The sequence below is a fragment of the Setaria italica genome, chromosome IX (assembly GCF_000263155.2).
Source record: "Setaria italica strain Yugu1 chromosome IX, Setaria_italica_v2.0, whole genome shotgun sequence".
Taxonomy (NCBI): domain Eukaryota; kingdom Viridiplantae; phylum Streptophyta; class Magnoliopsida; order Poales; family Poaceae; genus Setaria; species Setaria italica.
In genome coordinates, this window is record NC_028458.1 from 14,847,762 (window position 1) to 14,862,818 (window position 15,057).

The 15,057-nt window shown below is 45.1% G+C and overlaps 2 protein-coding genes across 3 annotated transcripts; one reads left to right on the forward strand and one right to left on the reverse strand.

The window, feature by feature from the left end:
* The first annotated feature begins 1,749 nt into the window (after positions 1–1,749).
* Positions 1,750–7,185, forward strand: LOC101780792 (vacuolar-sorting protein BRO1). Its single transcript, XM_004982681.4, has 8 exons — positions 1,750–2,503; positions 3,153–4,103; positions 4,275–4,364; positions 4,442–4,510; positions 4,989–5,129; positions 5,396–5,444; positions 6,173–6,276; positions 6,380–7,185. Exons 1-8 carry the CDS (start codon positions 1,823–1,825, stop codon positions 6,896–6,898), a joined length of 2,604 nt encoding a protein of 867 aa, XP_004982738.1. The 5' UTR covers positions 1,750–1,822; the 3' UTR covers positions 6,899–7,185.
* Positions 7,186–7,894: 709 nt separating this feature from the next.
* On the reverse strand, positions 7,895–14,524 carry LOC101781194 (KH domain-containing protein HEN4). Of its 2 annotated transcripts, none has more exons than XM_014804556.2 (8): positions 14,184–14,524; positions 11,095–11,737; positions 10,388–10,804; positions 10,053–10,298; positions 9,178–9,939; positions 8,748–8,803; positions 8,571–8,664; positions 7,895–8,471 (listed from the first exon to the last, which is right to left on the reverse strand). In XM_014804556.2, exons 2-8 carry the CDS (start codon positions 11,713–11,715, stop codon positions 8,280–8,282), a joined length of 2,388 nt encoding a protein of 795 aa, XP_014660042.1. In that variant the 5' UTR covers positions 11,716–11,737; positions 14,184–14,524; the 3' UTR covers positions 7,895–8,279. The 2 variants fall into 2 exon arrangements, with proteins under 2 accessions (XP_014660042.1, XP_004982740.1); XM_004982683.4 differs by having other exon boundaries at positions 8,571–8,661; positions 14,184–14,523.
* Positions 14,525–15,057: the final 533 nt, after the last annotated feature.

Below are 15,057 nucleotides of genomic sequence, written 5' to 3' on the forward strand. Positions count from 1 at the left end.
CAAGAGAAAATCTGGATGGATCGTTGAGACCAGTGTATTCATAGCCATAGTGGCATCGCTGCAGCAAAGGTTGGATTCGGCGCTTCATAAAGCTAAAGGCTACTCCAATTCCAGTGAGCCCTTCTTGTTTCAACTTGGCAATTCTATCCATAAGTTTGGGTTGGAGGCAATCTTCATGTTTCGGTTCATCAAGCCACCGGTTGTTCCAAGACGGGCGGTGTCCTGTAAGCTTGGGTAGTTTCGGATCATGGTTGTCAATGTAACACCATTTTTCCTTCCACCCAGCATTGGAGTCTATCAACTCGTAATTCAAATACAGGCTGCTTACTGTCTCCCGCATCTGAATTCTGGCGCCTCCAACCAACAATATGTGTTCCCTCGAGGGTTTGGCTTCACACGGAAAAACTTTCGGAATAACTGAAAGTGCGGCCTGGTCCCTAGAAAAGCTTCACAGAAGTGGATGAAAATAGCAGTATGGAAAATTCTATTAGGATTCAGATGCACTAACTCCAACTTGTAGTAATCAAGATGACCCCAGAAGAAATCATAGGTGGGCAATCCAAGGCCTCGTCCCCCAACCTCTGACTAGGTCAGAGATTGAAAATTTATCGAAATTTTCGACAGGGTCTTCCACCGCTTCAGGCTGGAGCTTGACGGTTGAGGACTTCTTCTCCGAGGCCGGTGCGATGTAGCAGTGGAAACTTTTGGCACCATCCGCGACACAGACCCAGGAACCAAAGACGAACATCGCGCCTTCCTTTAACACGCCGATGTGCTTGATGACAACTTGTACCATCAAATTCACCAGCGAATTCTCAGTGAGATCCCCTACCTGGCACGCCAGTTGTCGGTGTTTAGACCTGGCAACCTATCGAGGGGGTGCTCGAGATAGTGTTTTGGTTGATGCAGCTTGTCGAGATCAGGAACTCGAAGGTAAATGCAGACACATGATTTAGACACGTCCTGGCCTCTGCCACCACCATGGGCCGCCTAGGGGACTGCCTACCCCCTAGGCACCGCGGTACCCGCCACCCAACGCATAAGCGCGTTTAGGCAGTCGCGGAATTCCGCCTTTGTGGAACACTGCGTAATACCCTACATTCTGTGTGTTGGTTAGATTGAATTGCTTTGGAGGAGGTCCCTGCCTCGCCTTATATAGTTGGGGGCAGGGTTAGGAGTTCTACTCTTAGTACAGTGAGTACATTTCGAATTCTCGACTAGTTCCTGTCTTTCCATATAGACTACGCCGCCCTATGCTATGATCTTAATGTCAGATGCATCTTGGTATCCCGCTCCATATTTGGAATTGTCCAAATCTTCTGGTGGGCCTATAGATGTATGACAACGTATAAGAAATTTGTGTTTTTGAACCAATTAATTTAAGAGTCATGTTAGTCAAAATTTCTTAAAGCTTGAAAAAACTTAATCAAATCGTCATGTATTTGTGACTGCTTGACCGGCAAAAGTAGACTAGTAGAGTGTGAACGTTAACAAGGCAAGGATGGGTGGAGGAAAGAGGTCTACAGCGACCGTGTGTGCCCGGGTGTCAGTGTCCAGAACCCAACACCGACCCCGTTCCAACTTCCGACCCAGGCCGAGACCGCCGACCCGGACTCTGCTGGTCGTCCGCACTGATCTCAAAGCACCCAGCGTCCCTAACGCGGCGAAGCATTCTCTTCCAGTTCGCTTCTTCTGCTGCCCTTACAGCGCGACAACTCCCAACTCCCCCCAAATTTCCTTCACCCCGAAGCACCCACCCCCACCCCAATCCCCCGATCCCTCCTCCCCACCCCGCCTCCGGCCACCGCGTCCGCCCCCCACGATGGCGTCGGCGGCGGGGTCCTCCAACGTGATGCTCGCGATCCACGAGAAGAAGACTACCCCCACCGACCTCTACCGCCCGCTCCGCCTCTACATCGCCTCCGCCTACTCGGAGCGCGAGGCCGCCGCGGCCGACGACGACCTCAGCGCGGTGCGCGACCTCCGCGCCGAGGTCGAGCAGCCCTCCCTCCCGGACCCGTCCTCCCTCGAGCAGCGCCGCGACGCGCTCCTCGCCTACGCGCGGGCGCTCGCCCTCGTGGAGCCCCGCTTCCCCATCTCCCCCGACCGCGCCCACGTCCACTCCCTCACCTTCACCTGGCACGACGCCTTCAGGGGGAACAAGAAGTGCGCCCTCGCCTCCATCCACCTCGAGAAGGCCGCCGTGCTCTTCAACCTCGGCGCCGTCTACTCCCAGATCGCGCTTGCCGCGGACCGCTCCACCGATGTCGGGATCAGGACCGCGTGCGGCGCGTTCCAGAGCGCCGCGGGCGCGTTCGCGTGGCTCAGGGAGAGCGGGATCGCGGCCAAGGCCGTCGCCGCGGGGGCTACCACCGTGGACGTCACGCCCGAGTGTGCCGGCATGCTCGAGAAGCTCATGCTCGCGCAGGCGCAGGAGTGCTTCTTCGAGAAGGTCATTGGTGGAGGGAAGCCGCCCGCGCTGTGCTCCAAGGTGGCGCGGCAGGTGCGTGGTTACTAGCTGTTGCCCAGGTTGTTTTGTCGCTTTGAACTCAGCGCTACGGGGGCTTAGTTTGGATTGATGTGGAATGGAGCTTTGAATGTTTCTGAAGTTGTTTGAGCAGCGACAACAAGTTTACCAGCCATAAGTGAATTGTGATTATATATTATTCAGAACCTAACTAATTGAGAGACCATTATAGCATGCTGAACCCTAAGCTAGGAAAGTTCATTTATCATAACATCATGATAAACCTAATTCTGGAATATCTTATAGGCCTATAGGGTGGTTAAATTGTTTGATTGAAACATTTCTGGAGTAGCAAGCAATCGGTAGTAGTAGTATGATCATTCATCCTGTAAAGATTTCGTTATGTTTGACTTGCTAGAGTTTGAGTGTGTATCCTGATGGTAGTGAGATTAGTTCCAACTATTGATTTAATTTGGATATATATTAGGACTTGATTATGCATGATTTGCATGGTTGGTGTTTAGCTGCTATTAATGCAGCACATTCTTATTCATGATACCGTCACATTTCTTCTCTTCTTGTTGTTTAGCTTCTAACATTACAGCATATTCTTATTCATGATACTGCTACATTTCTTCTCTTCTGTGAAACTTTGGTGTCATTACATGTTCACATATCTTTTCAGGTGGGCATATTCTACGAAGAAGCATATGCATCTCTCAGTGCACCTCCTCTAAGTCAGCACTTCGATAAGTCATGGGTGTCTCATGTCCAGCTGAAGGCAGCCCAATTCTATGCTGATGCTTGTTATAGATATTCACTGGATCTTCATGAGAAAGAAGAAATTGCTGAGGAAATTGCACGCTTGAAGATTGGAATGAGCGCCTTGGCAGATGCTAAGAAGGCTGCAAAGGGAGTTGCTGCCCAGCTTCTGGATTCCGTCAACAAGCTGGAAAGTAACATGAAAACCAACTTGGAAAGGGCTATGAAGGAGAATGATCGTGTTTACCTGATGCGGGTTCCAGCTGCTGGTTCCTTGGGTGCCCTCCCTGCAGCATCACTTGTAAAGCCTACCTCTCTGGCTGAAGCTTTAGATGCCAGCAAGGAAAGGCTTTTTTCATCACTTGTGCCTGATGGCAGCATGAAAGCACTTTCCAAGTACACAGAGATGGTAGATAATATTATCCGGACTCAGGCAGAGAAATTGCAGCAAGCTAGTGAGATCGCTAGAGTCAGATTTAAGGAAATGGACTTACCAGATTCTATTCTTTCATTGGAAGGAAATATAACCTTACCCTTCGATCTGAAGGAAGATGTAGAGGCTGTGCAGATAAGTGGTGGGCCTGCTGCCTTGGAATCTGAGCTGCAGCAGCTTAGGGATTTGAGGAGGGTCAATCAGGAACTACTTGTTCAGACTGAAGAGCTTCTGCAGAAGGAGGCGAATGAAGATGCACAATTTCGTACGCAATTTGGGAGTCGCTGGACCAGACCTCAATCAAGCACCCTAACTAAAAACATTCAGGATCGATTGAATCTGTTTGCTGCTAATCTTAAGAAAGCTGCTGATAGTGACTCTTTGATTGAACGAGGCGTGAAGGAGAACTATCCCTTGATGTCTATTCTTGACAAACGACCAGTAAGAATTTAACATTAGTATGTTACATGAAACTTTAAAATACTGTTAAGACTTAACATTTGAGTGGATTACCTCTCTTTGTGTGCTTCACTATGAACCATGACCCTTTTCTGTTATCATCATTATATTCTTCATATCTAGATAGTTACACATTCCTGTTATATGTTGCAGATAGAGTCTGCACTTCCAAGTATTTCTAGGCCTATCATGTCCTTGGATGGGAATGAAGATGCCATTGTTGGAGCCCTGAAACAAAGCTTGGTTGGTACATTAGTTTTCTTAGCTGAGTAAGACTTTGTTATAAACTTGGCAAAACTTATTTCTATGTGTCAACACAGAGACAACTGGAATCTCTTGGAGCACAAAGGGCAGGTCTTGAAGACATGCTAAAAGAAATGAAAAGAAAGGTACAACTATTGTTCCTGTGTTTTTTCTTGATAATTTTTTCTTAGGCGATTTTTTCTTGATAATTGTGCTTTTGTAGAATTCTTTAAGTCTGGCACTAGCATTAAATTACAAGCTATGGTGCGATTTTCTTCTCAGTGATCAAATTATTCTTAAAATGTTAGTGTGCTTGGAGTGCTGTATTAATTACTAATTCGTCATGAGCTCCTATGAGTGCTTTTTGTTTGTGTGTGTGTGTGTGTGTGTGTGCGCGCGCGCGTGCTAATGTTGCTCTACTTAGTAAATCTTCTGCTTCCCATTGACCCTTCCAAATTCCATTGGACAAGATTTGTGGAGGTCCTGGCGGACTGCTTTTCAAGTTTGTTAGCCCTTACAATAACTGAAATTCAATCTGTCTTTCATTTCTTAGAAATGAGTGGTAAATAACTGGTGATGTGGTCATATACTATTGTGTGTGCTGAGAATATTCATTTCTACCAGGATGATATACTGCCTAAGTTGATGGCTGGTGTTGGATCACATGACGATCTTTTCAAGAAGGAGATTGCTAAGTATGATTCTATCTGTGCTGAAATTGCTGATAACATTATGGCACAGGAACAATTATTGCTGCAAATACAGGTAAGCAGACATGCCTGATAAACATTGGTGCAGTCCGCTTTGAGACTTCCTTTGTGCGAGAAGTTAGTCTAAAAGCATATACCTATCAACAAAATTTCTATTCCAACTGAGTGAGTGGTAGCACAATTGTTTTGCAACTGAGTGAGTTAACTCCAGTAGATGAGAAAAGAAAGAAACAGTGTGAGAAGTATTTATTAGAGCCAATGTGCTATATTTTGTCATTTACTTCCTTGTGTCTGATAATTACATATTGCATCCTTGCACAGGCGCAAAACGAGCAATTTGCTGCTGTATTCAATCTAGAGGATTACAAAGGTAACCTTTCTAGTGTTTTTCCCCTTGTCATAGTTATGATAGATGCCTGCACACAGTGACTGTTGCAGCTTGCTATATACATTAAGTCCAAAAGTTACAACAGGCTCTTTAGATTACTTATTCTAATTTACCTCATGCCAGCAAGGTTACAGTTATTGCTTCAGCTATCCATGTGATGTACTGCTACCTTTCGTTGCTTTAAAATTTTATACTTGTTAACATCTTATTTTTTGGAATTTGTCCATCCTATTGTTGGTAGCTATCATGCACTTAATCACTTTGGTAGTGGACTTTCCATTCTTGAGCCCAACAATTACAGTGATTCCCTAGATTTGTGCTGATAGGTCGGGAAACTAGTGATTTGCTGGCATTTCTTTGCAAATTGAAGCAATTTATCTGCTTCAGTTATCCATAAACTTCATTACATTATTTGCATACTTCTTACAGCAGTCCGCTTGTATGCATGCCTTTGCTGCCTGTGCATAATTTTCTGGAGTTACTTCAAACTGATACTGTTCTTACATTCTAACTTGTAATCATTGTTGCATTGAATTTTGAGGGAAAGTTGCATTGAAATATTATCAGTCAGGTGCTATTATTTTTAATTTTTTAGACCTGTTGGAGTTAGATCTTCTAAATAATGTAATGTGTAGTAATTCATTTTTCTTTATGGGAGATGTAATGTGTAATTCCGATTTCTGAAACTTCCTCTTTTTTTTTCATTTCAGCTGCTCGTGAGAGATGTTACAAGCAAATCGCTGCTGCTGTTGCTAAATACCGGGAGATTAAGAAGAACATCAATGAGGGCCTAAACTTTTATGTTACTTTACAGGTGTGTGTTTGCATTTCCATTTTGTTCCATTTGCATTGAACATGGGAATGCTGATGTCTCTTCTCAGATGGGCTACTGATTCTCTGATGATCCCTGTTTACAGGAAGCAATTGGCAAAATAAAACAGCAGTGCAGTGACTTTATAATGACCCGAAACATTCAATGCCGTGAAATGATTGAAGATGTGCAGAGGAAGCTAGCGGGTTTCAACTTCTCATCCTCCAGCCACTCGTCTATGCAGAGGAATGCTTCTGTACCTCCTGATCAGAGCAGTCCATCACCACCGCCCCATGCTCAGGCCCCCATTGGGGGCGACTCCAGGCCTGGATACTCCCAACCGGAGCCAAGACCTGCATACTCACAGCCATACCCCCCGCCCTATGGCGCACCACCGCAACAGCCTCCATATGGCGCGCCACACCCCGGTCAGTACCAGCAGCCACCGCACCAGCCGCCTCCTGGTCACGACTACGGTCAGCCGGCATATCCTGGATGGCGCGGGCCGTACTACAACGCCCATCAACCTCAGCCGCAACAACCGGGCCCATATCCTCAGCCACCCTACAATGCCCCCGGGGCTTACCCTCCCCACCAGAGCAACAACTACTACAGGCCTCAATGAGTGATGGTCATCTTGCCGTCGCTGCCACTATTCGTTTGCTTCTTTTCCATTGGGTGCCATTGTGGAGTACATTATCTGGTGTACTGCATGAGTTCAGGCGGTGTAATATGGGGCTGGTTAGACGGTAGCTCGTATGATTTGTGCGTATAATAATGTGCTGGATTTGGTATATTACATGGATACATTCTCATTTGAATCACCACACTGTAAGGCCTGCCAATTGCCATTACTTGAGTACATATTAAAGTGCAATTGCAGTGAAATAGTAACTGGGAAGAGCTAAACAATCCTGAGCGGCGTTTTCCGAACGTAGAAACTTTCAGTATATTTTGAGCGTCATTCAGTTTATCAATTTACGGAAATTTTCAAATGTGTTCCTACCTGATTGCCCAGAGTACGAAGCTTTCGAACCAAATGCGGCAAATAAAGATTTAAGTCAAGAATACTCTGCAAAGCGTTAGAAAAGAACGAGCCCATTTGCCACGGTTAACGCAACCATACTGCGTTTGCAACCAGCTTTAGGCTTATTGCTCTATCCCGGTAAAGCTCCAAATTTTCAAATGTGTAGTACTATACGTACTATCTACCATTCTACCCCGTCATTTGAAATAACTAAAGCTTCAAATCATTTTTCTATATTTCAAATTCATCGTCATTCGGTCAACGTGCACTAATCCGAGCAACTACTCCTGGACTGGACACCCAGCTTAACTGCATTGTGGATCAGCTTATTTCTTGGGTATTTTTATTTTCTAGCGCACCCAAATGCAAGATGATCAGGCAGGCATATCGGTTTTCATGACCCTGCGATGTACTGCACATTGTTCTGGTTAAGATTCGATAAACTTGCTGCTAGCCAGCCACAACAATGCATGCATGCGAGTGAAATTTGCAATGCTCTCTTATGTCATTGGGTTACTTCAAACACGCCATGAATCAGGAGTGCCTCAGGGAATGCGTGTGGCAGGATTAACATCGATCAGCCACTGGCGTGAATGAAAAATATGGATATTCTTTTTCTTCCTTTCTACGGATAAAAATAATTGAGTTCTTATATTTCTGAAGTATACTGCGTTCCAGCAAGTGAAACTAGCATGGGTGAAGCCAGTCTCAAGAAAACCAGATGTGCAGTTTCAAATACAGCGACCACAGAGCGGCGGCACTTGTTACCAGGTGTTCCATGAGCGAGGTAAACGATCTTATTTGTCACAAGACATAACCTATGTTATCTTTGCTCGCACAAGACAATATAACAGCTATCTAGCCGGAAATCAAGAAAGGCGGCTAATCTGCAGCGAGCGGCTAATCTGCAGCCAGAGATAGCTCCAGCCACACGTCGAACCATGCGGAATCTGCCTTTCCTCTGCCAGGAGACCAGAAACTAGCCCCAGCTGGGGTAAAGTGGCATGCGGGAAGACTGGGGTTGTTGCTGCGTGCCCCGGCTGTTCGCGCTGATGAAGCCCTGCAGGAGACTCTGCGCAGCTTTCGCTTGGTCCAGCGTGCCCTGGATCTCCACTACCGACTCTGAAGAACCGGCATGTGCTTCAAGTAGCCTCAGTTTTGCACCGGAAATCTGGGGTCAAATAGAACATTCATGAGAATCTATCAGATCATAACAGAGGATGAATTTCAGATAGCCATGCCCATGGAACAAAAAGCATAGCTCCTATACCTGACAGATCTCTGCTAGATTGACCCCGCCAACTCCAATAATAGATTCCAAGGAACTATTTGGAATCCTCAGTTCAATAGTGCTTGAGTACCTGCTGCCAAAGGACCCTTTTTCACTGAAATTTGTACTGGTAAAACTGAATGTGTTTAGGAAGGGAGAAGGACTCCAAAGTCATACCCAGCAACACTTGTATGTCCTCGGTGATCCGCACGTCCATGCATCTGTCCAGCAGCCTGACCAGAAAGAAACTTAAATCTATTCAGAACTCAATTTTTCTGATAGGCATAAATAAAATAAAGAATAAAGCAGAGAACATCTCAGCAGCCAAATCTAGGATTCACAGGTGATAACAAATCAACAGAATTGCACCATCGTGTCCGCATTATAGAGTGAATATAGCTGCTACAGAAGTGACAGCTGTAAGGATGAAAGTTGATCACCATAAGACAACATATGTTTTTTCCCTTTATTCAGATGTATCACACCCAATATTGGAACAAAATAGGCAGATTGGAAAAGTCATGTGTTCAGTCTAAAGCTTCTAATGAAAATTTTTCCATGTGGTGGCCATTTCAAAAGGAGGGAAGCTAGCTCGTCAAAGATGTACCTCAGTATAGTCGTAAGCATTTGAATTTCCATCTCTTGCAATGCCTAATTGCTGTGTTCCCCTACTAGAGTAGCTATCAGTAGGCACATGGTCACGATAAGAACGATGGGACATATAATCTGCACCGGGACTGAAAGAGGAGGGAAGTTCTCTAGTAGGAACACGAGCAGGTGCTGCATATCTCTCATAAGCAGATGACGGGAAATTACTAACAAACAGAGGGCTTCCATTGGGATATTCTCTTTTAGAAAAGTAGTCTACAGGATATGAATGGGAAGGATCACGAGGTGCATTTTCGTTCAGTCTTCCATATGGTACATTACTGGAAGGTCTTCCGTATGGTGGATCGTTGGCAAGTTTTCCATATGGTGCATAGTTGGCAGGTCTTCCATATGGTGGATCGTTGGTAGGTCTTCCAAATGGTGGAACAGCGGCAGGCCTTCCATAAGGTGAATCATTGGTCAGTCTTCCAAATGGTAGATCTATGGCAGGCCTTCCATATGGTGGATCATTGGTAAGTCTTCCGAATGGTGGATCAATGGCGGGCCTTCCATATGGTGGATCAATGGCAGGCCTTCCATATGGTGGATCATTGGCAGGCCTTCCATATAGTGTGAATTCTCTGCTATCAACAGGATGATCATGAAAAGGGGCAGCAGGTGGAGGATTATTGGTAGAACTGGTGTCTCTCAAAGTCCTAGTTCTAAGTCTCGAAGCAACCTCTGCGAGGGCTCCTCTTGCAATAGCTGGAGGCCCAGCAACCTGAAAGCTTGGAACAAATATAAAGGCATAACAAAAGTTAAATATAAAAGGTCTGGATATAGAAAAAATATATATACCTATCGTGATGCAGCTGTTTGCAAATATTAAATCACCTGCACAAGCTCATCATCAAAAGACAAGTACTTTGGTTTATCTGCTTTCGAGTAAACTCGAATTTCTGCCTCAGTTCGCCTTCTCATTTCAGTAATTATCTTCCCACCTTCCCCAAGAATACAGCCAACTTTGCTTGATGGTACAACAAGCCTTGTACTCACATGGCGTTTCTCAGAGGGTACACTTACTTTATCATGGAGCAACATAAGTGCCTCAATTGTTGGGGATATTGGATCAGCTGGTGTCTGGAGAAATGAGGAGGTAGAATTGTGAGTACTCATGCAGAAAGTTGGTGTTAGAAGGGGTTGACAATCAGAACAACCATCTGCATTACCTCCTTAGATGAAACAATAATAAGCCTTTCTCCAGAAGCATCTTTGTCAAATTCTTGAACCTTAATGCGAGCACCAGTCTGCTGCTCTACCCGCTTAACATTGGCCCCACTTTTCCCAATAACTGAACCAATGAGCTCAGAGGCACACAGAATTCTGACAGAAAACTCCTCAGTTTCAGCAACAGTTCGCAAAGGTCCATCTCTATACGGATCAAGCAGGGGTATAGGTGGTGGATGATCAATATGCAGGTGTGACATTGGATTTCCATGTGGTAATGGTGGTGGAGACTCGCGTTTCCTTCGTGTGCTTGCATCTATTATTTCTTCAAGAGGTCGATTTTCTTTACGAGGATGTTGATGGAGACGAGTAGATATTTCATAGAGAGCTTTCCTTACAAGAGAAGGTGCTCCAGATATCTGAAATATCAACAGCAGAATTAAGATATTCATGTCCAAGAATGAAACTATGCATGATAAAGACAATTTTCAGGAGATGAGAACAACAGGCCAGATCCAAAACTCCACTTTAGTTCATTCAATTAATTGGCAGGGAAATTAAGTTATCAAAAGCATGAGAAACTCGCCAAGTAGGACAGCAATTGATGTATTTGTTTCCATAAAAGTAATCCATGAATAGTTGAATATTAATCCAAAATAAAGAAACACTATATGAGGCCACAGGAGTTTTTACTATTTATATAACTTGCCTGCACTAGTTCATCACTTTTAAGTGCACATTGGGGAAGGCTTTCAGATGGCAAGACACGGATCCCCGCACCAGTATCACTTCGCAGTTGTTGTATAATGGAGCCACCTTTTCCTAGAAGGCAGCCAACTTGATTGCCTTGAACCAAAATTCGGGCAGTCACATCATCAGCACTTTCAGATTTATTGTTGGCAACTCCATCATGAACTTCATCTGCCACGATCTTATCATGAATCTTCAATAAGGCATCTTGGGCAGAACAATGGGGCTTCATGCTCTCTGAGCCATCACTAGTTATATTTTCAGCTGTTTCATCAGCTTGCTCAGATTGATTCTGGTAGTTGAAGATGATAATTACTCTCTCGTCTGCACCAGGAATGGAATCAGCAACCCTTATCTTTGATTTAGTTTCCTCTCTAAGGGCCTTAACAATGTCACCACCTCTCCCCAAGACACTGCCTATCTTTTTTACTGGGCACAATATCCTGTAAATGGTTTCAATTGGCTCAGAGGGCATAGATGCGTCATCATGCCTGGAGTTTAACCGTTTCCTCTTTCCATCATCAGAATTGGAATGCGTCCTTTTTTTGGAGTTACTTCTTCTAGAACTATCATAATCCATTGCACTCAGTTTTGTAGTCCACCTTTGTCAACATAATGAAAGATTCATCAGCACAAACAAACTGAATAAGATACTGATAAGAAGATCGTATTGCAAGGATGTTGCATGCACAGAAGCCAAGCATTTCTGACGACAACAAACACAAACACAAACACATAACAAAATCCAGAAACTGCTGTGAAAAGTTCATGTTGCTATTTTGTACTACATAATACCAGTATAGGCAATCCGTACAACAGGCTTCAACCATGCACAGGTCAAGACACCCCAGTAACCACAACTCATGTTGATTTAAGATACACCAGCAATTTATTTTTTTAATATATAAATATATTTAGTCACAATACAATTTTTAAGTTCAATTATCTAGAAATGCAGATATAGTGCCAGCATGGTGGAAAAGGGAATGTTGTATTAAGGTGCCACACCTAATTTCAATACATAGATGAAAACATTTAACATAGATGGGCTGTAGCAGAAATAAACGATTTGACACAAAGTTTCTTCATCAATGTTTTCACCAAATTAGAATAAAAGGATTCAAGGCACAGAAAATAACCCATTATCATTCCATAAAGACCTAAATGAACAAAGCATAAATAAAATTACAGTTCTGTTGGTTCCTACGTTGAAACCGGTTGTACCAGGGTGGAAAGGCATATGCAACTGGATAGCTACAGCTTGAATTTTATACAAACATGATTAGCATGAAACTATAAGCCTTCCCAATGCCCGACTTTGGCGAATGCCTTAGGTATTTAATACATGTCCATGTAGGATGAGATCTTATGTGTCAAGCAATTAAATGAGAAAAGAGAATGAGCTAGTGTCCTGTGGAATAAACAAGCTGGGCTCAAAAATCCTAGAGACAAGAAAAACAACCAAATATGCATTGGGGGAAGAGGTATGTAAAATCACTCAACTCACAGTTCTCTCAGGAACTCAAGGATACCAAGTATTTTGCGCTGCAATGATGCAGCTTTTTGGTTTCTATTGCTCCTTACTACAACTTGGAAGACATGACCTTGGTGGCCGAAAACTACTGGCCATAGTGGCCCCTAACATCTAGGACATGATCACTAGTGGAGCAATTGACTCAGCTAACACTACTTCCTGAAGACCAGGACTTGCTAACATATTTCTACCTGACTGCTAACTGAACACTGAATGAAACTGAACAAAAACTAAAGACTTGACTCATTCTAGCTACTGTCTGCCTTTCTTGCATTATTTCTCTAATAAATAATTTTGGACATCATGCATTGCGAGTGGCTTAAGTAGCATGTGGAAGCTACAATCCCAAGCTCAATTAAGGCACATTATCACTAACATTACATTATATAAGCAAAAGGCATCATTGCAATTGCAACTTGAAGCAATTCTGTATGGTGGGCCTCTAAAATAGCTAGTCTTTGTGCTCGTAAATGACAAGGAATGACTTGACAATAATACGTCATCACCAAAGGTGAAATGGAAAATTGTTAGCTGCACATCCTACTACAATTCTACTAGCATGTAACCAAAAAAGCAACCCAACACTCGAAAAAGTACCACATAAGAGCAGCCATTTACGGTATGGGGAACTTCAGCACGTGTACAAGAATAATGCAGTAAATCTGGTCAAATAGCAAACACTAACACACAAACGCTGCAGGTCGCCTTACATTTCAGGTCATTAACTACACAGGTTTTAGCAGCCTCAATTTATGTTCAGCCAATAACACAAGAAAAACACCAAACTGAACATGTTGCGCATGGGCCCACTTACAGGGGCATTTGCACAAATGATTTGATCTGTGGCCTGAAGCATAGACAATAATATGAGGCATTGAATTCAACTGAACCCTTAATTTTGAGCAGTCGCTACAGCCTTAAAGATCCGCTAGGGACAAAGTGGATGGATTAACGAACCTATCCTCGCAAAAAAGAAACATTGTTTCTTTTCTGTGGCCCGGCAAAAAAGGTGAGGATCTAGTGGCAACCTGCACTGATTCTGTAAAGTAACCTCTACAGTAGTTTGGCTTTGTATCCATAAATGGCAAGGAACGACGTGGCAATCACACCTCATCTGAGACATTGCCTAAACCCTAAAGCGAGATAGCAGATTGACAACTGCAAACCCTAATCCTGCTGCACCCTACTAGCATGTATTAAAAAATAGCAATCCAACACTCAAATGAAACACCGCGTAAGGCAAGACATTTAGAGCACTTGAGCACGTTCGCAAAAATTCTCAGCAACTCTGCTTACACTAACATGGGAATGCTGCAGTTTGACTAATGACTACCCACGTATCAGGGGCGGACCCAGTTTAGGACATGGGTGTACACATGTACACCCGATAATTGCTTGAAAAAAAATTCGAAGTTTAGAAGAATACATGGTCAGATCCAAATATAAATACAAAACATCAGGGTTTGGGGGCTCGATTTCGCACCGCAGGAAGGGAAGGGAATAGGTGGGCGTACCTGTCGGATGTTCGTCGCCGGCGCCCGACGAAGGCCAGGTGGTCGGCCGACAAAAGACCTGTCAGTGGCTGCTCGCCCTGTCGTCGCCGCTAGGAGATAAGGCCGAGAGGGTGGAGCGCAGAAAGGAAAAGGCAAGGGAAAATTGGCCGCTGGGAAACGAAATCCGGAGTACAGGCGCGGGGAGGAGGGGGCTCAGCTGCGAGGCGCACGCGGGCGCGAGGGAGGAGGGGAAGGGCGGCTCGACCGGTCGGGGTTGGAGAAGACGGATTGGGCAGCGGCTTCCGTTGGAGTCAAGTCGGGGGAAGGAGAGGAAATCGCTTGGCTTCCGGTCTTCCGGATGAAGAAGACCTGAGCCGCCGAGTCTATCCTTCGGGGCCCACGCCCTAATATGGTCCTAAGGCCCAGTAAAGGCCCAGATATATAGCCTTATGAGGGGGTGTTTGGGACCACTCCACTCCACGAAAAATTACTCCACTCCACCAACTCCGAAAATTTCGCAGCCAAACGCGTCTAGCTCCAGCAACTCCGGCTCCAGGAAAAAGGTGGAGCAGGGGGTAGATCCACGTTTTTTTGGAGTACCTCAAGGGGTGCTCCAAAAACTGCCTTTACAGACCTCCTCGTGAAGTTGGTGGGTATTTACCCACCATTGCCACTTGTTACACATCGATTCAAAGAAAAGAAAACGCCCCGTCGCCGCCCCTCGCCCCGGCTCGCCATGCTGCCCCTGCCCGCCTGCCGCCCGCCGCGTCGCCCCGCCCCGACCTACCGCGCCCGCCCGCCCGCCCCTGCGCCCAGTGCGCCGCGCCGCCTCGGCATGCTGCGCCCGGCGCCCCGCGCCGCTCGCCCGCTGCCCGCCGCGCCCCGCGCCACCCAC